Here is a 26,698-nt window from a genome sequence, read left to right as displayed (position 1 = left end):
AGTGCTGCCGGCAATGGGGAGCTACAGTTCATTGAGGGAACCATGAATGCCAACATGTTCTGTGACATACTGAAGCAGAGCATGATCCCCTCCCTTCGGAGACTGGGCCACAGGGCAGTATTCCAACATGATAATGACCCCAAACACACCTCCAAGACGACCACTGCCTTGCTAAAGAAGCTGAGGGTAAAGGTGATGGACTGGCCAAGCATGTCTCCAGACCTAAACCCTATTGAGCATCTGTGGGGCATCCTCAAACGGAAGGTGGTGGAGCGCAAGGTCTCTAACATCCACCAGCTCCATGATGTCTTCATGGAGGAGTAGAAGAGGACTCCAGTGTCAACCTGTGAAGCTCTGGTGAACTCTATGCCCAAGAGGGTTAAGGCAGTGCTGGAAGAAAATGGGGGCCACAAAAAATATTGGGCCCAATTTGGACATTTTCACTTAGGGGTGTACTCCCTTTTGTTGCCAGTGGTTTAGACATTAATAGCTGTGTGTTGAGGTATTTTGAGGGGACAGCAAATGTACACTGTTATACAAGATGTACACTGTAGGAAAGTGTCATTTCTTCAGTGTTGTCACATGAAAAGATATAATAAAATATTTGCAAAAATGTGAGGGGTGTACTCACTTTTGTGAGATACTGTATATGTGTGTATATATATATATATATATATATAAAAAATGTGTGTCCAATTGATGTAAAATCCAACGTTATATTCCCCCTCGGCTTTAGTTAGAACTCAGTTTGCCACTTCCCCCATTTTCCCTATTTCCAGTGAAACACAGCAGGGGCGCCCCCTGTCCCCTGTCCTCTATGCGCTTTGTATTGAGCCTTTGGCAGCCCATATCAGAATCCAAACATCCATGGTATCCCAGTTCGTATTAGAGACCTCAAGGTTTCCCTGCTTGCCGATGATGTCTTGCTCACACTCACACAACTACGTGTCTCCCTCCCAAACCTTCACAAGAAACTGGATCACTATAGTTCTCTTTCGGGTTACGGAATTAATTATCCCACCTCTCCTAATCGCTTAACTACTCTTGGAGGACCTCCACTCTAAGATATCTGGGTGTCAATCTTACACCTTCCTTTGACACTCTTTATAAAGTCAACTTCCCTCCATTATATAATTCTATTAAAGCCTCTCTTGCCAAGTGGAGACCCCAGAAGTTGTCTCTTTTTGGTCGAATGGCAACCATTAAGATGGCGATTCTGCCAGAACTTCTCTATCTTTTTGAAACGCTGCCTATCCCCATCCCATCTACGCATTTTAGATCTCTCCAAGGTAACTTACTAAATTTTTTCTGGAACTACAAACGACACCATATTGCTAGGTCTACCCTCTACACCTCCCGTGGTCAAGGTGGTCTTGCCTTCCCAAACATAGCCAAGTATTACTTGGCAACTTAACTATGCCCTCTCGCTTCCTGGTATACCCCGCATGCCTACAACCGCTGGACACAAATTGAGAAACTGTGGTTAGCCCTGGTCCATCCGAACTCCATGCTATGGAGAAATGATGTCCCGCCTAAAACCTTACGATTGCTAGGACCTATGTCACTTGTGCGGACTCTCTGGCGCCGTGCCAAATTGTTGTACCCACTTACCTCCTTCGCCTCATTGGCAACCTCTTTTTTGTTCACGCCCAATGTCCCAGACAGTTTAACCTCGCAGATGTCTCATTCCTGGATGGAAAAGGTCCTATTTCACTTTGGTCAGTTGGTGGACCCTAGAACCAGAACGTTACGAGCCTTTCAAGATTTGCAGGAAGCCTATAACCTGCCTAGACAGTTTTATAGTTTTTTTTATACCGACAGTTTTTTTTATACCGACCGATAGCTGTCATCACAGGTCTTGGTTGAATTCAGTCCCCCGCAGTCAATTCTTGAGACTAAAGAGGAATTGTACTACCACTGAAGCATTCCACATGCAGGCCCTATCTCTCAAGCAAAAATTTATAGATAAAGGGTATGATACGGCCACCCTTGATACAGAAATACACCATGTTACTAACATAGATAGGAGATCTTTATTGTCTCCCAAGAGTCATACCCCTAATGAGACCTTTAAATACTCTATGCTGACCTCCTTCTCGTCCCAACATAGAGATATTAAAATGATCATAGAACGCCATTGGGGGATATTAAAAAATTACCACATATTAGGGGACATGTTACCCGCAAGACCGAAAGTCATCTACAAAGGGGCTCCCTCGCTACAGGGTAAAATTGCCCCTAATGTCATTGATCCCCCCCAACGTCCTACTTTCTTTCATGACTTAGTAGGGTATTTTCCATGTAAAAAATGTACTGTGTGTCACTACAACATTAGTGGCAGGCACAAAACTCTAGAGTTCAAGTCTAATGTAACTAATAAAACGTACCCAATTAAGAGGTTCTGCACGTGTACAACTAAAAACGTGGTTTATCTTATCACCTGCCCATGTGGAAAACACTATGTGGGTCGTACCACTAGGACCTTCTCCACACGTGTCGGTCAACATGTGGCTAAAATCCTAGGAGGGGACACTAAACATACTGTTCCCAGACATTACCGACAGTATCACCATAGAGACCCTTCTGGATCACAATTTCTTATCATAGACCGTTATGTCCCCCCTTGGCGAGGCGGGGCAATAACTCGCGGGGTATCCCAATTAGAAACGTATTGGATATACGAAATTCAGTCCCACAAACCATTGGGACTTAACGTTGAATGGGATATTAACGCTTTTATTAATCAATCATAGAACATAGTACTTCTCCCTTGTCTCCTTATACATTATTGTAACTTCGCCCCCCCATTTTTTCATTTTTTCTTTTTTTCTTTTTCTTTTTCTACAATGTCCATACCATACTTAGCCTTACAATAAGGACTACTGTAATCCTGTTCTATTTAGACTGGAATATTGATATGTATATTTTGTTTTATTGTATGATTTTTGATCCCCCTGTGAAACTGTGGCTCCGCTAAATATTATCTATTTTTCTAGTTTATTTATCAAAACATTTTTCCTTCATTTGGACTATGTTATCATATAATACTCTTTTTAAGTCTCCTATCTGGTTTCTTTATTGTATTCACGTCCAGTATCGTCTTCTCCTCCCCCCCTTTTTAGTAGACTTGGGTGCCGCTAATGCAAGATCATCCTATTTCTTTCTTTTGCGGTCCACTGGCCAGCCAGAACGAGGCTTGAGGCGTGGTGTCGTGACGTTGGTCATGACTGTGAGAGACGCACGGCCTCGTTCTCATCCAGCGGTTCACCTACTAAAACGAGGCTTGATGCGCGGCGTCATGACGTTCGTCGCGACTTGGAGCCACGCACCACCTCACTTTCATCTAGATAACAGTATACCTACAAACAGGAGCCGCACGTGACGTGTTGCTAAGGCGACACACACGTTTGCGCTCCACTAACCTTATCATTATGAGGTTTGTAACGCACGCGACCGGCGCCATCTTCCCAATACCCGGAAGTGGCAGGTAATTTCCAGCGACACAGATTGGAGCCACATTGAAGCATGGGGGTCTCTCACCACATATAAGGGGCAGTAAATGGAGTAGTGCAGCACCCCAGATGATGTCCGGTAGGACGAAACGCGTCGGGAACGCTTGCTGACACTACTACACTGCCATTTTTATTCTCTCTCAGCGCTGTATTTTATCTTCACAAATGTGAGTGTTTTACTTTAATTAATACGCTTCATAGCCTTTTTATACAGTATCACGCTATGTGCCTTTATAATTTTTCCTTATATGCTGTGGATACGTGACTTGTCTTCACCATACTCTTCACAAGTACCTTGGCTACCCTCATCCTGTTTCCAGGGATCTACAACTATACAAGCTCAATAGACACAGTGGGTGTATACCCATCCGTGTCCATTTGTTCTGGTAAGCCCCCCACTTTTACATATGGTGGTGGACCTACTATTACCACTTGAATATTTTGTCATTCACACTTCTGGGTGTTTAAAATCCTCCAGCTTTCATTGGTCAATTTATGGATCTGTTCATATGTAATTATTTGTGCTAACATTTGCCTCAAGGCTATCCACGCAGTATTACGTTATGTACTTTCATGTTTTTCCCCTACACGCTGGTGATACCTGATTGGATTTGCCTTTATCGTGTACACCTTCTATAAGCATTTCTACTACTCCCATCCCATCTTCAGAGATCTACAACCATATAAGCTTTACTGACACAGTGAGTGTATACCCATCTGTGTCCACTTCTTCTGGTAAGCCTCCCCACATTTTTAATTACGGTGGTGGATCTACTATCAACACTTGATTAATATTTTTTACACTTTAGGTGTAGAATATCTTTGAATTCATTTGATATCTTATGGAATTTAACATGTATGATTACTCACGCTAATCCGTGGACTATTAATATATACATATTTTGTTCAGATATATGGACTATCTATATAGACAATTATCTATATAGAATATCTATAACTATATAGACAATTTTCTAGGTATACATCCAATGTGGATGTCTCAGAAGTCTAACCTCTAACCTATTTCTGTCTCTAGATTCATTGATTTTCCATATATGTGTAATCATACGTACCTCAAGATATTGTACATCACATATTTATGTTGAATATTTTTGCTTTAGCGCTGCATTTATTCTTTTCGTTATATATCACAGGTTAGATCACTTGTTAATGCTAGCTGCTCCTTCCGCTTTTTTTGACAGCGCAGTATTTTTTACATACACTGTTTATAAACCTGCCTAGACAGGCCTTTTATAGTTTTTTTTTTTTTTTTTTAAAGATGTTTTTAATGATTTTAATACAAACCAGTTGTACAAAAACAAGCACAACAAACAATCACTAAATAAAGCTTGGTTAAGCATTAGTATACATTGTCAAGTACATTGCTTATATGTGAATAAAAAAACAGACAAATAATGGTAAATCGATCTGAGATTGATTGCACAAGTACATACACAAACATTCTGTTGATGTATAGCAATATAAGTAATTCGCATATATGGTGCAGCTCCTGGCACGGCCTGTAAGTGGTCCAAACTGAGTATACATTATAGAGAGAGGGTCATGGGGCTAGCCAGCCACCTGTCCCATATTTTATGGAACTTTTTTTTAGTTTCCTGAGTTCAAAGGTAAGTCTATACAGCGGTATGACATCATTAACCACTTCCCGCCCACGGACGTCATATGACGTCCTGGGCTTTGGGCGGGTATATCTGAATGATGCCTGTAGTTACAGACATCATTCAGATATTGCCGGTTTCAGCCGGCGAATCTCTACACCATAGGAACGATCATAGAGGCCGTTCCGCCGCTTGATCGTTCCTATAGGAGGCGAGATCGGACATCCCCCCCCCCCCCGCCGCCCTCCGGTGCTTGCCCCGACTCACCGTTACGATCGGTGAGGCGGAGAGCGCATCTGCCGGCGCCGGATGTAGATCATAGAGATTTCCGGCAGACCAGATGGTCACCGGAGTCTCTATGATCATCAGAGGCCGGGCGTGATGTTATGACGTCACGCCCGGCCTCTCCATTCAAAAAAAACGGCGCCGCTTCGGCTGGGAAGCGGTAATCGTTTTATTTTTTTTTTTTATTTCAGGCTTCCCAGCCTAGTGGTGAGATATGGGGTCTTATTGACCCCATATCTCACTATTAAGAGGACCTGTCATGTTATATTCCTATTACAAGGGATGTTTACATCCCTTGTAATAGGAATAAAAGTGATCAAAAATTTTTTTTTTTTAAAAAGTGTCAAAATAAAAAAAACAAAATATAATTATCAATAAAAAAAAAAAAATTTTAAAGCGCCGCTGTCCCCGTGTGCTCGCACGCAGAAGCGAACGCATACGTAAGTCCCGCCCACATATGAAAACGGTGTTCAAACCATACATGTGAGGTATCACCGCGAACGTTGGAGTGAGAGCAATCATTTTGTCACTAGACCTCCTCTGTAACTCAAAACATGTAACCAGTAAAAAAATTTCAAGTGTTGCCTGTGGGGATTTTTAAGTACCGAACATTGGCGCCATTCTACGAGCGTGTGCAATTTTGAAGCGTGACATGTTAGGTATCTATTTACTCGGCGTAACTTCATCTTTCACAATATGCAAAAACATTAGGCTAACTTTACCGTTTTGCTTTTTTTTTAAACACAAAACTGTTTTTTTCCCAAAAAAAACGCGTTCGAAAAATTCCTGCGCAAATACCGTGTGAGATAAAAAGTTGTAACAACCGCCATTGTATTCTCTAGGGTTTTTGCTAAAAAAACATATATAATGTTTGGGGGTTCTATGTAATTTTCTAGAGGAGAGAAATGTCAGAATTGGCCTGGTAAGGAAGTGGTTAATTAATTTTAGCCATAGAGATTTCAAAGGTGTTTGTATACCTTTCCAAGATAACAGGATAGCCTTTCTGACATTAAAATAAAGGATACGTAATAGTCTCTTAGCCTCTTGATATCTGTAAATCACCAAAGACCCCTAGTAAACCATTCTTGGGGTGAATAATGTTAGGGAGGCCTAGAGCAGAGGAAATGAAAGAACCCACCTCCCCCCAAAAGTCCTGAACCACTGGACAAGTCCAGAAGCAGTGCAGGAAATCAGCATCTCCTCCACAGCCCCGGAAACATCCAGCAGTGGGCTTCAACCCCATTTTACACAGCCTAACCAGGGTAAGGTGAGATTGGTGGAAAATCTTGATCTGTATAACCCGGTCCTTAGATGAAATATCTGTGTTTTGGTATGTGTCTCCAAATTCAGTCCAGTCCTCCTCCGTAAGTGAAATGTCCATGGATGCCCATTTTTCCTGTGCTTTACTGAATCTGGGGTTAAAATCTGTCATTAGGGCAGCATAGTAGGCAGAGACAAGTTTATTAGGATCAGGTTGTCTCAGCAGTCTCTCCAGTGGGGGCAAGTTAGTGGGATCATTTAGGGAGCATCATTTAGATTTGCTCTCCCCATAAGGTCAAGGGGCAGATCCATCCATTGGTCAGTTTGCTCCTGTAAGCGACTCAATAAGGGATCTAAATTATTAGTAATATAAGTGGATAAGGGCGACTGTACCAGGACCCCGAGGTATCGAAAAGAGGACACCACCTGTAGTTTGGAATCCGAATGAATCTGGGGAATCACTGCTGAATCCAGAGGGAAAAGACTCGATTTATCCCAGTTCACCCGGAATCCGGAGAAATCTCCGAATATATTGATTTCGGCCAGCAGAGACTGAAGTGACCCGTTGGTATCTGCCAGATACACCAGTGTGTCATCAGCATAGAGCGAAATTCGCTCCTCTATGGTAGCAATAGGAAGGCCTTTAATAGATGGAGAGGAACGAATACGTGCCGCTAGCGGCTCCATGGCCAGGGCGAATAGGAGCGGGGACAACGGGCATCCCTGCCTTGTACCCCTAGTAATCGAGAATGTCTCAGTGACCGAAGAATTAACCCGAACCCTGGCCTGGGGGGAAGCATAAAGGAGTCTTATCCATGCCACCACACGAGGACCAAAACCATACAGTTGCAACACCCGAAAAAGATACAGCCATTCCACACTGTCAAATGCTTTGCAAGTATCCAAGGATACTATGGCACGTGTAGGGGGGCAATCATGTGGATATTGCAGATTGTGGAATAATCTACGAATATTCATTCTGGTGGATCTTCCCGGTATAAAGCCCCCTTGGTCACTATTGACCAGGTTAGTGACTACCTTATTTAAACGATTTGCAAGCACTTTAGCCAGTATCTTAACGTCCACATTTATGAGGGATATTGGGCGGTATGATTCACATTTAAGTGGATCCTTGCGGGGTTTCAGCAGAAGTATGATCAAGGCCTCTTGCATAGTGGGGGGGAGGACCCCAGAGTCCAAAGCTTTATTATATGTACGCAATAGAAGCGGGCATAGCAAATCCCTAAACTGTGTATACCATTCGGTGGGATAACCATCCAGCCCAGAAGTTTTATGGGTTGGCATTTGTGAAATGGCTGCGGCAATCTCTTCCACCGAGATGGGTGCCTCCAACTCATCCCTCCTCTCAGAAGATAGGGAGGGGAGGGATATGTCAGCAAGGTAGTCGTTTAGCTGAGTTTCAGTGTACCCAGCCCTGGACGTATATAGGTCTTTGTAAAAGTTTAGAAAAGCGTCCATAATATCTCCAGGAACATCACTAATTTGGCCTTGTATGGTCTGGATACGTGGGATAGATACAGGAGGGTGGTCGTGTCAAATATGCCAGGAGATGTCCAGCTTTGTTACCGTGTTCAAATGCTTTCTGTGTGGTGTGTAATAGTCGTTTTTGTGTAAGGTCTAGTAAATGAACCTCGTATTCCCTACGCCTCTGTAGCCATGCCTCTCTCTTGTCAGGGGCCGGGTCAGTGGCGTAGACAGACTCGGCCCGCACCATGGCGGTCTCTAGTTCCGCAGTAAGCTGTTGGTTATTTTTCCTCATAACCCCAGTGATGGACATGAAAGTGCCTCTCAGTGTGGTTTTAAAGGCTTCCCATTCTACCGAGGGGTCTGCTGTTCCCACATTGTCTCTCCAGTATTCCACAATACCTTTCCTACATGTTTCTTGTACCACCTCATCCTCCAGCCAGTAAGAATTTAGCCGCCAAATGGCCGGACCTGTGCCTGGAAGGATGGCGAGGTCCACAGAAAGAGGAGCATGGTCTGAAACACCTCTGGATAAGTATGTAACCGCAGAGACAAGGGTAAGAGTGTCCGCAGGGGCAAAGACCATATCAATCCGAGACATGGCGCGGAAGGAGTCCGAATGACAAGAAAACTGGTTATCGTCTGGGTGTTTCCAGCGCCAGAGTTCGGTAAGGTCATAAACCTGCATCCAGTCTAGAAGGGAGGGAAAGGATCTAACCCCGCCCCCCAAGCGGTCCATGGTTGCATCCAGTACAGCATTAAAATCACCCATGTAAAGTAAAGGTCCTGGGGGTCTGTTCAACAATTGAAGTGACAATTTGGAAAGCATTTCCACCGAAAATGGGGGAGGAATGTAAATGTTTACCAGAGTGAGTGTCACAGAAGAAATTTGTAGGGTGAGTATAAAAAATCTCCCATTTGGGTCTGTCTTGACTTGTATAGTTTCAGCTGGAAGGGATTTAGCCAATAAAATAGAAACCCCACTAGAGTAGTTTGTGTGGGTAGCATGATAACATTGAGCCAGCAATAGACGCTTAAGGGCCCTCACCCTAATATTAGTCAGGTGAGTTTCTTGGAGGTAAATGATGTGGGGACTGTATTTTTTTAGGACTGAAAAGACTAGGGACCTTTTTTGAGGTGCATTCATACCTCTAATGTTCCAGGACACTATTTTCAGGGACCTGGTCATTGTAAGACAGACTTTATACCATAATCACATAGACATGTAAATGCTTTCACCTCTAATACCTCACAGGCCGTGCCAGTCCACCCCCACTTAATTACATCCATATTGTATTGCAAATATCTATTTTTACAGAGGTATGTACCGTTAACCGATAAAGCAGAGAATACCAATAAGCTGCTCTGAGCAGCAATTAAAAAAAATGAAAAAAGGGAAAAAAAGAAAAAAGAAAAAAAAAGAAAAAAAGAAACCTAAAAAGAACACTGCGTGAAAAACCTGTATCCCCCACCCCGCTCGGCTATCCCCAACTTAGCGAGCCTTGGATCCCTAAGCCTTAAGGAACCCCTCTTACCCCGTAAGCAAGAAAAGGGGAATGTTATCGAGGGTCCAACTATTCCGTGGCCACACCACTAACCGGTGAGGGGGTAATGTGGAGTCCGGTGTGGCTCTCAACCGAAAAAAAAGAAAAATTGAATGTGTCCCGATCCAGGATATTCATCTCTGCAGGTATGTAGAAGTTCAGGAATCATGCAGTCCTTCCATATGATAGAGAAAAACAATAGGCCAATCAAAGGGAAAAAAAAAAGAATGATAATAAATTCCGGTTGTTTGAGAAGGGCCTGGTAAAAAAGGAAGTTGAAGTTATGCGCCTTACAAAAAAACGCATGTGAAAAGACATATGTTATCATGGGAATTTCAGTCTACTTAATAAAGGTGAGTGACCTCCATAATATGGGTCAGGCACATTGCGGATAGAAGATTTCAGAGCTGTATCAAGATGGAAGGCAGCAAAGGAATCAATGAGCTTGCTATCAGTTACCTCTGCATCTGGCTGCGGGTCCGTAGCGATCATTCAGCCAAGCCATGGCATCTTTAGGACTGGTGTAAAAATGAGCTTTACCGTCGTGTATGATGCGAAGCTTGGCGGGAAAAAGCATGGCGTATTTCAGTCCCTCTTCACGTAGGCGATTCTTCACTGCTGAGAAGGAGATACGTTGGCGTTGAACTTCAGCTGAGAAGTCAGGATAGATTGATATGTTATTGCCATTATACTTAAGCGGACCTTTTTCTCTTGCAATACGCAGGATAGCCACCTTATCTTGAAAATTGAGAATACGTGCTATAATTGAGCGCGGAGGTGCTCCTTCTGGGGGAGGACGTGGAGGGGTACGGTGTGCCCTTTCGATCACATAAGAGAATGAGGGTGCATCTGTGCCAAAAATGTCCCTTAACCAGGAGTAAAGAAATTTTTCAGGGTGCGTGCCCTCTGCGCGCTCAGGGAATCCCATAAAGCGAAGATTGTTCCTTCTGGAACGATTCTCCAAATCATCAATTTTAGCGCGGAGGACCGCCATTTCCCCAGTATTATCACGCACTTTAACAGAGAGGGGGTGCACGGTGTCCTCTAAGGAGCTAATGCATTCTTCCATGTCCCCAGCCCTGTCACGGAGATTCTGAACATCCTGTTTCAGGAGAGAAAAGTCCATCCTTATAGAGGCTATTTGAGTAGTGAGTGAGGCTTTGCAGTCTTGTATAGCCAGCATAATGGTGGCTAAGGTAGGCTCAGCAGAGGGAGAAGCCTCCTTTGGTTCATTGTCAGCAAAATGTTGGGGGTCCTGTGCTGATTGGAAGTCATGTAGTTGCCGGGGGTCTATTTGTGTGTGAAATATGGCTGGAGTAGAAGCACTCACCCCACTAGCAGAGCTCCGGTCAGCAGGGGAGAATGTCTGCAGCGTGGCTGTCTGAGGAGCCTGTGTCCCGGCGCCATCTTGTCTCCGGAATCCCGCCAGCCGGTCCGACGTGGATGGGGCCCAAGCCGGCCCGTATTTCACCATGTTTGCCAGCCTGTCGGGTGCCCACCGCCGTGGGGAACAATTAGAGCCCTTCAGTGAGGAGATAGGACGCAGGATGCCTGTAGGATGGCAGTTAAGAGCCAGAGCAGTGTATCTATGCGGCCGCTCGCTCCACCATCAAGCCACGCCCCCTAGGCCTTTTATAGTTACTTACAAATACGACATTTTGCACAGTCCTTAGTGACAACCCTCCAGTTCTCTCCCCTGATGAAATGTGGGAAAATCTGCTTGGAGGGCTCATCCCCTAAGGGTATGTCCTCCCATACTTATCAACTCCTAATCGCAGACTTATCGCCGTCCGGGCCTGAGAATGCCTATTTGCGCAAGTGGGAGCAGGCCTTGGGTGAGGAATTATTCTTAAAAACGTGGCAAATTGTCTGGTCACGGGCCTCCAAGAGCGCCATTTGTACCCTGCACAAAGAGAACCAATACAAGATTCTCTATCATTGGTATCAAACCCCAGACCTGCTCCATTCCATATATCCCTCTGCCAACCATCGGTGCTGGCTCTGTAATGCAGACATAGGTACGTTGTACCATATTTTCTGGACAGACGTGCCCTTTGATCATCCCCTACTGGCAGATGGTCCACTCTTTACTCAATTCCATCTTTGGTTCCTGGGTGCCTTTCAATCCTAAAACCTTCCTTTTGGGCCTTCCACCCCCTTCTCTCTCTAAATTAGCTAGAAAACGTAATGCGCATGTGCTAACTGCTGCACACTGCTTAGTTGCCCTTAAGTAGAAGAAACAGGACACTTCCTCTCTGATTTGCACTCCAGGATCTGGGACATGAAATGGATGGAACACCTGACCGCTTTGTTTAACGATTCTCTCGATGCTCATAATCGGGTCTGAGAATTGTGGGACGAGTTAGAATCTCCTTTAACCTGAGTCTCCCTACATTGGAGACGCCCTGAGTAGACAGTGACTTCAGATTCCTTTTCTTTTTTTTCTTTTCTGTTCCCCTGTATTTTCTTGCTTTTTAAATACTGTGTTCATTTCAGTGCCTCTTTGCATTGGGCCCATCATCATTAGGTGGTTGTGACGTAGTAGTACTACTCCAGTTGCAATTGTAATTATTGGACTTTATACTGTTACACAGGGCCTTTTTTTATTACCTTCAGAGGATTTATATTTCTTACCTTAAATTTATGAGCAATTGCATTGCCGATGGGCACTCATTAATGTATGACATGTGTACTGTTTTGTATCTCTTTGTTTTTTTGTTTTTTTTATTGAAACTATTAAAACTCAGTTTTCAAAAAAAAAAGCTAACAATATGTACACCGTGCTTGAAATAATAAGATGAATAATCCTTCCAAGGTAGGGCTGTAAATGCTAACAAGGACTAAGTTTTCTGCAATTCAAATGGCTGAAAAAACAATATGCACGCCGTACTTGGAATATTCAGATGAATAATCCTTCCAAAATAAAGCTGTAAATGCTAGCAAGACCTATACAGTTTTCTGCAGTTCAAATAGCTAAAAATAACAAGAAAAAAGAAGGAGGCTGCTCTACACCTTCAGGAGAAATAGCCACTCACCTCAAAGTTTTGACCAAACTGGTCAAACAGCACCAAACTGGCTCCAGTGATGTCAGTTCTGGTGACTCCGATTCCCGGAAGTGCGGTGAGGAGGCGATTCCTTTCGTTCCCATTGTTCTATGCGTTTTTCAGGTTTGCTAAATGTGAGCAGATGGATTTTAGCTCTTAATAAATGCGTTTTTTATTAGCAGAATTGAGCTATCATTGTCTTTTTCCCTTAGCTTTCAATAATATCTTTTTGGGAGACAAGTGTTGCAAACTGAAAGCCCCGTAGGAGGATATTTAACCCAGAGACTTGGACCACACTGGGGAGGAGTGTCATATGTATTGGAGAAGATTTATCCTTGGACATCTTATGTCAACATACAAGCGCTGTTTGACCAGTTTGGTCAAAGCATTGAGGTGAACGGCCCTTTCTCCTGAAGGTGTGGAGCAGCCTCCTTCTTCCTTTTTCTTATTTTCAGCTATTTGAACTGCAGAAAACTGTATAATTCTTGCTAGCATTTACCGCCCTATTTTGGAAGGATTATTCATCTGATTATTCCAAGTACGGTGTGCATATTGTTTTTTCAGCCATTTGAACTGCAGAAAACTGTTTAGTTTTTGCTAGCATTACAGCCCTACCTTGGAAGGATTATTCATCTGATTATTTCAAGCAAAATGTACATATTGTTGGATTTTACATCAATTGGACATATGTACATATACAGTCGGGACGGAAAGTATTCAGACCCCCTCAAATTTTTCACTCTCAGTTATATTGCAGCCATTTGCTCATTTAAGTTCATTTTTTTCCCCTCATTAATGTACACACAGCACCCCATATTGACAGATTTATTAAAAAAGAAAAACTGAAATATAACATGGTTCTAAGTATTCAGACCCTTTTCTCAGTATTTAGTAGAAGCACCCTTTTGATCTAATACAGCCATGAGTCTTTTTGGGAAAGATGCAACAAGTTTTTCACACCTGGATTTGGGGATCCTCTGCCATTTCTCCTTGCAGATCCTCTCCAGTTCTGTCAGGTTAGATGGTAAACGTTGGTGGACAGTAGGGGTCCAGTGGATCGTCACCGATCCGTGATCCAAATGGGTCAACCTGTTCGGATCAGCACACACGCGATCCGCGGAGCGCTCCGCTGCCTCGGCCTTAGGAAAGGCCGCGGCTTCAGCCTAGCTCCGGAGCAGTGGTTATCTTGGTACACCCTGCGGCGGCGGTGAGCGCTGACATCATCACCCCTTAACTCGTGGATCTGATCTAGCCGGCTTAGCGGCTTCTATTCTGTAAGGTAAGACTAAACAACACTAGTCTTCCTATACTCATAGTGTATACAGTGGGGAGTCTGTGGATATTACAGTGGGGTAGATTGTGGATATTACAGTGAGGGGGGGGAGATAATGTGGATATTACAGTGGGGGAGATGACGTGGATATTAAAGTGGGGAGATGATGTGGATATTACAGCAGTGGGGGAGATTGTTAATATTACAGTGGGGGAGATGACGTGGATATTATAGTGGGGGAGATCAAGTAATTTAAAAGTATTAATAAACAAAAAGACAAAACTTATGTTTATTTGTCTTGTCTTTTTTTTTTTTTGCTGAACTGAAAATGATCCGATCTGTGACTCTGATCTGAGAAACGATCCGAACCGTGAGTTTTTTGATCCGTTGCACCCCTAGTGAACAGCCATTTTTAGGTCTTTCCAGAGATGCTCAATTGAGTTTAAGTCAGGGCTCTGGCTGGGCCATTCAAGAACAGTCACGGAGTTGTCGCGAAGCCACTCCTTCGTTATTTTAGCTGTGTTCTTAGGGTCATTGTCTTGTTGGAAGGTAAACCCCAGTCGGCCCAGTCTGAGGTCCTGAGCACTCTGGAGAAGGTTTTCGTCTAGGATATCCCTGTACTTGGCCGCATTCATCTTTCCCTCGATTGCAACCAGTCATCCTGTCCCTACAGCTGAAAAACACCCCCACAGCATGATGCTGCCACCACCATGCTTCACTGTTGGGACTGTATTGGACAGGTGATGAGCAGTGCCTGGTGTTCTCCACATATACCACTTAGAATTAAGGCCAAAAAGTTGTATCTTGGTCTCATCAGACCAGAGAATCTTATTTCTCACCATCTTGGAGTCCTTCAGATGATTTTTAGCAAACTCCATGTGGGCTTTCATGTGTCTTGCACTGAGGAGAGGCTTCCGTTGGGCCATAAAGCCCTGACTGGTGGAGGGCTGCAGTGATGGTTGACTTTCTACAACTTTCTCCCATCTCCTGACTGCATCTCTGGAGCTCAGCCACAGTGATCTTTGGGTTCTTCTTTACCCCTCTCACCAAGGCTTTTCTCCCCTGATAGCACAGTTTGGCCGGACGGCCAGCTCTAGGAAGGGTTCTGGTCATCCCAAACGTCTTCCATTTAAGGATTATGGAGGCCACTGTGCTCTTAGGAACCTTAAGTGCAGCAGAAATTTTTTTGCAACCTTGGCCAGATCTGTGCCTTGCCAGAATGCTGTCTCTGAGCTCTTTAGGCAGTTCCTTTGACCTCATGATTCTCATTTGCTCTGACATGCACTGTGAGCTGTAAAGTCTTATATAGACAGGTGTGTGGCTTTCCTAATTAAGTCCAATCAGTATAATCAAACACAGCTGGACTCAAATGAAGGTGTAGAACCATCTCAAGGATGATCAGAAGAAATAGACAGCACCTGAGTTAAATATATGAGTGTCACAGCAAAGGGTCTGAATACTTAGGACCATGTGATATTTCAGTTTTTCTTTTTTAATAAATCTGCAAAAATGTCAACAATTCTGTGTTTTTCTGTCAATATGGGGTGCTGTGTGTACATTAATGAGGAAAAAAAATGAACTTAAATGATTTTAGCAAATGGCTGCAATATAACAAAGAGTGAAAAACTTCAGGGGGTCTGAATACTTTCCGTCTCCACTGTATCTATATATTCCCATATATTTTTGTAATATTTTTAAATTTTTTTGCGATTTATTTTATTTTTTTTATTTATTTTTACTTTTTTCACTTATGTTGTATTATTTTGAATGCTATTAGTTTATGGCATGTTTTGACGTTTACTTGTTGCAAAGGCACTGCCAAAAAAAGACTAACTGCATTCATTCCCCCCCCCCCCCCCCCCCAATTACAGGGACCTGGAAAAGCTGGTACAGACTATGCTCTTGATTGTGGCTCGGGGATTGGTAGAGTGAGTAAACATGTCCTTTTACCAGTTTTCAATACTATTGAACTGGTGGATATGACGGAGCCTTTCCTAGAAGAAGCCCAAAACTATCTAGAAGAAGAAGCTGACAAGGTTGAAACTCTTTATTGCTACTGTCTACAAGATTTCATTCCCACCCCAAGAAAGTATGATGTAATCTGGATGCAGTGGGTTTCAGGTTGGTAATTGATATTAAAGCACCAAATAAATAACTCACAACCAGCAACATCATAAAAGTACTATAAACCTGTAGGTTCTGTTCATATTTGAGTGAAATCACGTTACTGTTTCGGTGCGGCTTGATTTAAAAAAAAGGATGCTTGCACTCCTTTTGTGTGATTTTTGCACATAGGGCAGCCCATTCATTTCATTGGGCTGTCCTGTGTGCAAAAATCACACAAAAGAAGTGCAAGCATCCTTTTTTTTTTTTTTAAATGCCGCACCGAAACAGTAAATGTGATGCATCAAAATGTGCAAATTGTTGCTCCACATAAAGATGGTCTAGGCTATAAGAAGATTGCCAAGACCCTGAAACTGAGCTGCAGCACGGTGGCCAAGACCATACAGCAGTTTAACAAGACAGGTTCCACTCAGAACAGGCCTCGCCATAGTAGACCAAAGAAGCTGAGTGTACGTGCTCAGCGTCATATCCAAAGGTTGTCTTTGGGAAATAGACGTATGAGTGCTGCCAGCATTGCTGCAGAGGTTGAAGGGGTGTGGGGTCAGTCTGTCAGTGCTCAGACCATACGCTGCACACTGCATCAAATTGGTGTGCATGGCTGTCATCCCAGAAGGAAGCCTCTTATAAAGATGATGCACAAGAAAGCCTGCAAACAGTTTGCTGAAGACAAGCAGACTAAGGACATGGATTACTGGAACCATGTCCTGTGGTCTGATGAGACCAAGATAAACTTATTTGGTTCAGATGGTGTCCAGCGTGTGTGGCGTCAACAAGGTGAGGAGTACAGAGACAAGAGTGTCTTGCCTACAGTCAAGCATGGTGGTAGGAGTGTCATGATCTGGGGCTTCATGAGTGCTGCTGGCACTGGGGAGCTACAGCTCTCAATGAACCATGAATTCCTTTTTTTTTTTTAATTTAATTTCTTTATTCATTTTTCTGTATCAAAAAAATAAAAAAATATAACACATAGCGTGGATACAACCTCACTGTATCATCAATATACACAATTTCTTAATACATTCTTAACACAAACCCCCCCCAACCCGACCCCCCCCCCCCCAATCAATCCCCCTCCCACCTCATCTACCTTTTTTGCTCCAAATCTATCCTATTCTTTTCCACTGATCCGCCTCTCCCAGTGTGTATCTATCCTATGCTTCCTCAGCTATAGATTATAACCTATGCTCCCATTATTTCTGCAAATCTTATTGTTTGCTTGTAGACAACCCAATCCCACCATTTCTCTTCAAATTCCTCTAATCCCTCTCCATCGCTGAACCTTAGATATTCTAAATTTTGAATTTCATTTATTTTGTTACACCAGCTCTTCATGGTGGGCCTTTCTGGTTCCTGCCAATGTCTGGGTATAAGGATTAAGGCTTTAAAACCATGAATTCCAACATGTACTGTGACATACTGAAGTAGAGCATGATCCCCTCCCTTCGGAGACTGGGCTGCAGAGCAGTATTCCAACATGATAACGACCCCAAACACACCTCTATGATGACCACTGCCTTGCTAAAGAAGCTGAGGGTAAAGGTGATGGACTGGCCAAACATGTCTCCAGTCCTGAACCCTATTAAGCATCTGTGGGGCATCCTCGTTCGGAAGTTGGAGGAGCGCAAGGTCTCTAACATCCACCAGCTCTGTGATGTCATCATGGAGGAGTGGAAGAGGACTCCAGTGGCAACCTGTGAAGCTCTGGTGAACTCCATGCCCAACAGGTTTAAGGCAGTGCTGGAAAATAATGGTGGCCACACAAAATATTGACACTTTGGGCCCAGTTTGGACATTTTCACTGAAAAAGTGTCAAAAATAGTAAAAAAGACAGGAGACACTTTGAGACAAGTCCTTTGTTAAAAAATAAAAAACGTCCCACGATGTAAATCTATCTCACTCCATCTGACAGACCGAAAAAAGAAAAAAAAAAACATCACGTGGCGTCGGGGGGGGGGGGGGGGCTCGGTGTCACCCGTTTACATCACGGGTGGCTCTGCCCTCAGCTATATAACAGCTATCACCGAGAAGAAACGTCACTAGGCGGGAGCCTTCCATGGAGCCGGAGTTGTTGCAGCTTTTTTTTTTCTATTTGCTTTTCCGACGGACCAAAAACGACGCAAGGGCAGCTATTGGCTACTGGATATTGAACTTCTTTTTTCTAGTCCCGTCGTACGTAATCGCGTTCTAAACTATCAGACTTTGGTGTGATCGTGTGTAGGCAAGTCCGTTTCAGCGGAACTCCATTGGAACTCCGTCAGAAAGACCGTCGGAGTCTATTCTGAAGGAAAGTCCGGTCGTGTGTACGCGGCATTACTTACTTTCAAAATGTACATAACTATTTTTGATACTCGAATGTCATACGTAACTAACTACTTTTAATGTGATACCAATGTTTATTCATGTGGCAAGCCACACATATGTTATTTTACTGTTATACTGTTAACCCATTCCTTGTTTCCCCACCCATCCCAGTTTTTGCCAGGACATTCGCTCTCAGGCTTGGGAGCTCAAATTATACTTTTTTGCAAACTCCGAGATGTAGTTTTTTTGGGCAGGGGGAGGATGTAGCAACCCTAGGGTTTAGTCAGGGAGCTCCTCAAAAATGTACTTGCCAGGAGTCGTTATCTTGGACAATTGATAGAGATCTATTGATTTCTCCCTTGTTGCACTTTTCTCTTCTACCACTAGGTGGCCGGGTGCTTGGTGGTACTAGATACGAGAAGGGCAACCCAAGGTCAGTTTATGGGTAAGTGGGTATCAGCCAATGAGCAGGGGTTTTCTTGAATCCCTTGGCCTGTTGGGAGAGCCTATATATTCAAATGAGTTCAGGTTATCTATGTTCTGTGCCACCTGGAAGGCTGTCTTGGTGGACGTGTGTCATACGCCCCGAGCAGCTAGGCCAGAGATTGGGCCTATCCTGGGAGAATCTGGCTGCTAGGCTGTGTGAGGGCTTCTCCTGAAGTAAAGAGAGCAGCGCAGGGTTGGGATTGCGGTTTGAAATCCAACTAAAAGTGACGGTTCTGCCGGCCGGAGAACCTGTCAGTGGTCGGAGGTAGAAGGGAAGCTGTCGCCACAAAGGGACCAACTACCTTTACCAGAGACCAGGTGTCCCCTGGGAGGTACCCCTTAGCATAAGTGACAGGTGAAGGTCTCTGCGTAGCAGCTGTAAAGGAACAGTCTTTAGTCCTAACTCTTCAACTGGCTAGTGTTGGGGCCCAGTTGTACCATTGGTGCACATTACAATAGTCCCTCTCTCTGGGCAATGTAGTTTAATAGCTCTTGATTACAGTATTGTCTCTCTCCTCTGGACTAGAGTTCCCACAGTGCAGTGCTGCCTGACTCAGTCTATTAAACTCTTTCTGCTCAGCAGCTCCCTCCTCTTGCTGATATAGATTCCGAATCATAGGGTAGCAGCTACAGAGAGCAGCGGCAGCCAGTGTGTCTCTCACTCTCCATTCTTAGCCAAACACCTGGCTACTAGGGATGGGCGAACGGTTTGGCCCGAGCATAAGTTCAGGCTGAACCTTCACTGTTCGGACGTTCAGCAAACAGCCGAACAAATGGGTCGTTTGACCGTTTGTTCGGCCCCCGAACCGACCACAATGCATTGCGGCGCTGAACAGTGTATTGCAAGCCCTGATTGGCTGAAGCAATGAAAGCTTCAGCCAATCAGGGCACAGAGCACTGTCAGAGTCATGATTGGACACTGTCATCATGACTTTATCCAATCATGGCTCATTCCTGCCCCACAGTATAAAAGTATTCTTTCAATGGCAGCCATTTTCAGTGTGATTTTGGTGTGAAGAGATAGAACAGGGCACTGTTCAGTGCTATTAGTTAGTGTGCTATACTGTGCTATTTTGCTTCAATTGTCAGTGTAGAATATTAGTTTAGTGTCAGTCTAGGGATAGTGTAAGTGTAGTGATGAGGCCATCACTCAGTTTTGCATAGTGTGCAGCTAGAGTAGGGACAGCTCATATAGTTTCAGTGTAGTGTAGTGAGACTGTAGTGAGACTTCAGTAATCTTTACATTAGTGTATAGCTAGAGTAGGGACAGTTCAGATAGCGCCAGTGTAGTGATGGTTGAACACCGTCTATTTGATTACGTTACTGCCAGTTTAACGCTATTTACTTCTGTGTGCGTTACTGCCAGTTTAACGCCATATAGTTTTGTGTGCATTACTGCCAGTTTAACGCCATATAGTTCTGTGTGCGTTACTACCAGTTTAACGCCATATAGTTTTGTGCGTTATTGCCAGTTTAACGCCATTTACTTCTGTGTGCATTACTGGCAGTTTAACGACATATAGTTTTGTGCGTTACTAGCAGTTCAATGCCATTTACTTCTGTGTGCGTTACCGACAGTTAAACGCTATATAGTTCTGTGTGCGTTACTGCCAGTTTAACCCCATATAGTTTTGTGCATTACTGCCAGTTTAATGCCATTTACTTCTGTGTGCGTTACTGCCAGTTTCACGCCATATAGTTCTGTGTTATGTTAATGCCAGTTTAACGCCATATAGTTCTGTGCGTCACTGTACGTTTGGCCATTATAGTGTATCCATGGAGTGTGTGTAGTGTGAGTACTCAAATTAAAGTGCACCAAACATCTCTTTACACTGATTAAAGTCCATCTACGTACAGATTTCAACTTCTTCTTTACATTTGCTTATAAGCACCACTCCCTCCCAATAATGTCTGGGAGGACAACAAGGAGAGGCAGACGTTCCCTTGGCACTGTAAGGGGGCCAGCAACAAATGTGTCCACAGGCAAAGGTGGATGTGGTGGTCAGCCCTCAAGCAGGGCATCATTTCCTCTGTTTAGTGAGTTTGCAAGTGCTATCCAGCCACAGCATGCAGAGGAGGTGGTGGACTGGCCTACTAAACCTACCTCATCCTCCTCATCCTCTGTCATGCAAGCAGAGACAAGTGTGCAGTCCCCTGCAGTTGCCAGAGTGAATAAACCTGCCTCCTTGTCCACATCGATTCCTGCCATAGCCCCAACATCAGCCATTGAGGAGTCAGCTGAGTTATTTGACCACAGTGTCAGCCACTTGCTCCTTGATGATGCCCAGCCATTACTGCATTCAGATGTTCAGAGGTTGAGGATGACAGGAACATGAGCCTAGAGAGAGGGAGGAACACTGGTAGACAAATTGGGATTCATGTTCCCCAATCCGCAACGTATTGCCAAGTCTCCAGTGGTAATAATGAAGATGGAGGAGATGGATATGATGATGATGAGGTCACTGTGACTTGGGTGCCAGATAGAGCAGAGCAGGAAACTGACGGTGAGGAGGCACAACCCCAAGGAGGCCAACATCAAGAAAGAGTAGAGAGCAGCCACCCTATTCCATCACATTCTGCGTCTGTTATCTCCCAGCCCATTCCCCAAAGCTCAGCTGTCTGGGCCTTTTTCAGCACATCTGCAGTACATCACACTGTTGCTATCTGCAAACTGTGTCTCAGGCACATCAAACATGGCAAAAACACCAACCATTTGGGTACCACATGCTTAACAAGGCATTTAATGTCCAACCACTCAGCCCGTTGGCAAGAGCACCTAAAAGCCACACAAAAAGGGGCACAAATCTGCCCCTCCTCCTCCTTACCCACTTCAGTCTGTCCCTGCTATACCGAGTCATTACCTCTCAGCAGCCTCCACTGACAGGGATGATGGTATAGCACAGGGTGTCCCAGGTCCTAGCAGCACATCTGCCAGCAGCACACCACCAGCTGTAGACTGTAGCCGGCAAATTTCTCTGCCCCATCTGCTGCAGCAGGAAAAAAAATACAGTCCCTGCCACCCACATGCCCAGCGTCTAAATCAGGGGTCCTCAAACTTTTTAGACAGGGGGCCAGTTCACGGTCCCTCAGACTGTTGGGGGGCCGCACTATAGTTTAAAAAAAATATGAACTAATTCCTAAATTCCTATGCACACATCTTTTTTGTAGTGCAAAAGAATAAAAGAATGAATAATAAATAATAATATATATAGGAGATGGACAGGGGGACAGAGGGATGGACAGGGGGACAGTGGGATGGACAGAGGGGTGGACAGGGGGACAGGGGGGGGGCAGTGGGGTGGACAGGGGGACAGTGGGATGGACAGGGGGACAGTGGGATGGACAGAGGGGTGGACAGGGGGACAGAGGGGGGGACAGGGGGACAGTGGGGTGGACAGGGGGACAGTGGGATGGACAGAGGGATGGACAGGGGGACAGAGGGATGGACAGGGGGACAGTGGGATGGACAGAGGGGTGGACAGGGGGACAGAGGGGGGGACAGTGGGGTGGACAGGGGGACAGTGGGGTGGACAGGGGGACAATGGGATGGACAGAGGGGGGGACAGAGGGGGGGACAGAGGGGGGGACAGGGGGACAGGGGGACAGTGGAGTGGACAGAGGGACAGTGGGATGGACAGAGGGGTGGACAGGGGGACAGAGGGGTGGACAGGGTGACAGAGGGGGGGACAGTGGGGTGGACAGGGGGACAGTGGGATGGACAGAGGGGTGGACAGGGGGACAGAGGGGATGGACAGGGGGACAGAGGGGTGGACAGGGGGACAGAGGGGTAGACAGGGGGATGGACAGGGGGACAGGGGGACAGAGGGGTGGACAGGGGGACAGAGGAGTGGACAGGGGGACAGTGGGATGGACAGAGGGGTGGACAGGGGGACAGTGGGATGGACAGGGGGACAGTGGGATGGACAGGGGGACAGAGGGGTGGACAGGGGGACAGAGGGATGGACAGGGGGACAGTAGGGTGGACAGAGGGACAGTGGGGTGGACAGAGGGGTGGACAGGGGGACAGAAGGGTGGACAGGGGGACAGGGGGGGGCAGTGGGGTGGACAGGGGGACAGTGGGATGGACAGAGGGGTGGACAGTGGGATGGACAGGGGGACAGAGGGGTGGACAGGGGGACAGAGGGGTGGACAGGGGGACAGAGGGGGGGACAGAGGGGTGGACAGAGGGGGGGACAGGGGGACAGAGAGAGGGACAGAGGGGGGGACAGGGGGACAGTGGGGTGGACAGGGTGACAGTGGGATGGACAGGGGTCCTCACTTGTTAGTAGGCTGTTGCCTGAAGCCTCAGCTCTCGCTGTCACTCTTCGCGCCTCCTGTCTCGCTGTCTCCCTCCGCACGGGACTGTGCTGGAAACTACACTTCCCAGCATGCAGCGCGGCACACGGAGCCCTCCATTACTGGGGTGGGGGAGGCGGCTTAAGCGGAGCGGATATGCTCCCTGCCGAAGCAGAGTGGACCTGCCCAAGCCGAGCCGACCTGGCCCCGGCCCGAGCCTGGCCTGTCGGGAATCCGGCCCTGGGTGGGGTGGGCCGGATAAATGTCCTCGGCGGGCCGCATGTGGCCCGCGGGCCGTAGTTTGAGGACCCCTGGTCTAAATGCAAGCTTGTCAAAGCTGTTGGCTCTCCAACTTCTGCCTTTCAGCCTGGTGGATTCTGCCCCCTTCTGTGAATTTGCACAATGTGCTGTACCACAATAGCAGGTTCCCAGTCGCTACTACTTTTCACGTAAGGCCGATCCATCTCTTTACCATCACGTGGAAGGGAATGTTCTGGCATCGTTGGGCAAGGCAGTCAGCCGTAAAATCCACCTTACTGCTGACACGTGATCCAGCATTCATCGACAGGGACGGTATATTTCGTTCACAGCACACTGGGTAACGCTGCTTGCAACTCGAAAGGATGCAGGACAGGGCTGCAGCTTGTTGTGCCCCCACGTCTCCATACAGCTGGTGGTGATGATGCCAGACCTGTGAGCTCTACCCCCTCCTCCTCCGCCACCTTCATGCCCTCCTCTGCAGAATTGTCCTATGATCATCAGGTACCCCCTAAGCGTTCAAAGGGCTATTCCCAGAGTCAGGCTAAAAGGTGCCATGCAGTGCTTCAGCTAGTGTGTTTAGGGGACAGGAACCACACCGGAGCAGAGATTCTTGCAGCTCTGCAAAGACAGGCTCAGAGGTGGTTCACACCACGCCAGCTGGAGCCAGGAATGGTGGTGTGCGATATTGGCTCAAACCTCCTGTCCGCCCTTAGACAGGAAAGTTGACACATGTGCCATGCCTGGCACATGTCCTCAATTTGTAGGTGCAGCGTTTCCGAAATACGTACCCAGGGTTGCAAGATGTGCTAAAGCTGGCCAAAAGAGTTTGTAGCTATTTCAGGTGGTCATACACAGCCAGTGCTCGGTTGGCTGAAATTCAGCGGGAAATCCACCTGCCCATAAACCGCCTTATTTTTGACATGCCCACCAGGTGGAACTCGACTTTGTCAATGCTGCAGCAGCTATACATGCAGCAGAGGGTCGTCAACGATTACTTGTGCGAATATGGCACGACGACAGGCTCAGGCCGCCTCGGCTTTTTTTCCCCACACCAATGACTGATCTTTAAGGATGCATGCACTGTACAGTCACCATTTGAGGAGGCCACAAGGATGGTGAGCCGTGACAGTGCATGCATCAGTGACACAATCCCTGTTGTGTTTCTGCTGGAGCAGATTCTGCGTGGCATTATGGACAGGGCACTGGAGGCAGGATTAAGAGCAGGGCTTCCTTTCCTCTCAAGGCCCACTTTATCCAGACACCATCATTCCTGTGTCACAGAACACACAGGAGGAGAGATGGTACAGATCTGCCACTTTACAGGTAGACTAAGGGGACCCTAGGCACTATAATTTCATTTTTAGGCTTTCACTTTAAAAATCAAAAAATCACTGCTCATTTAAAAATGATGTTTTTCACAAACTTTTTTTTTTTTTATTGATACATGTCCCCCCAGGGCAGGACCCGGATCCCTATAACCATTGTATACCCAATTACTTGCATATAAGCCTTCAAAATGGGCACTTTTGATTTTTTAATGTTCGGGTCCCATTGACTTTAATTGGGTTTGTCATTCGGGTCCGAACTTTCGCTGTGTTCGGAAGTTCTGTTGCGAACCAAACAGGGTCTGTTCGGCCCATCCCTACTGGCTACACATGCAAAGGCATGGTCAAGATCTGACAAGTCACTTTAGATGAATTCATACAAGTTCCAGAAGTGCATTTGCAACAATAACCCAGGGTAGAGAACTCTTCAGATATAAAAATTCTAGTCTGGTACCATACATCACTGTCAGCAAAGTGGAGATTAGGTTGATCGTCTGAGGACGAGTGAGGGGGGACATAACAGACTAAGAGATAGTAGTAAAACTAGGAGAAGCCAAACTCAAGCTATGTCTTTTGGAAGATGTTAGTATCTCTTAGAACATTCTCCAAAAACTGGTAGGGAATAAGAAGTTCAGACTAGAGGGTGATGAAGATGAGGGTGAAAGATGAAGAATGGTGAATGTAGGACAAATAAGAGTAGAAGTGCAGGGTCGGGGGGGGGGGGGAGGAATGAGCTAGGAAGTGGGAAGAGTCAAAAGAAAGAGGGAGTGGGCTTGGGGAAAGGCAGAGTGGAGGGAATGGTTGGGATAAAGAGGGGAAGAGTTACCCCCTGCCTACAATTGTCAGGTAACGACCCTGACAACAAGGGGGGGGGGGGGGTAAAGGGCTGCATTAAAGAGGTGATGGGGAAACTATTTCAGATAGGTTCTCGCAAGGATGCAAAAGTTATGCAAGAGAAAAAGAGATGGGTCCACATAATACATTAACTGTTGAAATATAGGTTTGACGGTTTGCCTAAGGGGGATCAGCTTTGGACAAGCCCAAACATGTATCAAATGGTTCCCTTTTCCATATCACATCTCCAGCAGTGGTCTGATATGTTAGGGTAAAATTTATGAAAGACAGTAAGGGGGTCCTGTACCATCTTGTTAGGGAGAATTGCAGTATTTTCTGACATTGTTCCTCAGTAAAAGGTTGTTGAAAGTCCTTCTACGAGCATTGCAGGAAGACTGCTCTAAATCTCTGCTGTGAAGAGTAAAGGAAGCCATACAAGATGGACATGGAGTGACAGATAGGGTCAGAGCCAGCACATGGAATTAAGAACTTGAGTAAAGAGGCTAAAGAAGGATCTCAAGTACAGGAGAGAAGATAAAAAGTGTAATGCTTTCCCCAAGGTCTGGACCAGGGTTGCCAACAGTTAGTAAATTTACAGACAGTTTGTAAATATAAGTGATTTTTACAACTGTCTGCTAATATCAGGGGCTGATAATTTGTCATGCTGTGTTTACTTTTTAAGTGTAAACTAAGCAAATAACTTGTTATGGGCATTGTCAGTGTTTCATATTGTGTTTATACTGTTTAAATATTGTTTTTTTCCTAGTTTTAATAGGAGTTCTGTATTTTTCTGGTTGTCAGTAAAAAATGTGCTCCGCCAGTAAATTGTTTTGTCAGTAAAAAATGCTGCAGGAGGTTAGCAACATTGGTCAGGAATATAAGCACTGTCAGGAGCAGTCAGATCCCCTATGGATGGCCTATGTCCACAGAGTATAAAGTGAGACACTTGATATGTACCCTGAGAAGTCAGAGTACGAAGAGGGCTGTCTTTTTGATCACAGAAGAAAATTAGGTTTGCCAATTATTAGGTATAAGGGTGAGTTGGTTGG

The 26,698-nt window shown here is 45.5% G+C and overlaps 1 protein-coding gene across 2 annotated transcripts in view; it reads left to right on the top strand.

Annotated features, from left to right (window-relative positions):
- The window catches only part of NTMT2 (N-terminal Xaa-Pro-Lys N-methyltransferase 2), a 197,421-nt gene that overhangs the window by 169,021 nt on the left and 1,702 nt on the right, over positions 1-26,698 (top strand). For both annotated transcript variants that reach the window (XM_073591419.1, XM_073591420.1), the window contains exon 3: positions 15,894-16,143. In XM_073591419.1, the coding sequence (XP_073447520.1) occupies positions 15,894-16,143 (250 nt within the window). The remainder of the gene's footprint in view (positions 1-15,893; positions 16,144-26,698) is intronic.

The sequence above is a fragment of the Aquarana catesbeiana genome, linkage group LG07, assembly GCF_042186555.1.
Source record: "Aquarana catesbeiana isolate 2022-GZ linkage group LG07, ASM4218655v1, whole genome shotgun sequence".
In the NCBI taxonomy this organism is placed as follows: domain Eukaryota; kingdom Metazoa; phylum Chordata; class Amphibia; order Anura; family Ranidae; genus Aquarana; species Aquarana catesbeiana.
Note: the sequence above shows the minus strand (reverse complement) of the source record. Positions and strands in the feature narration are given on the sequence as shown.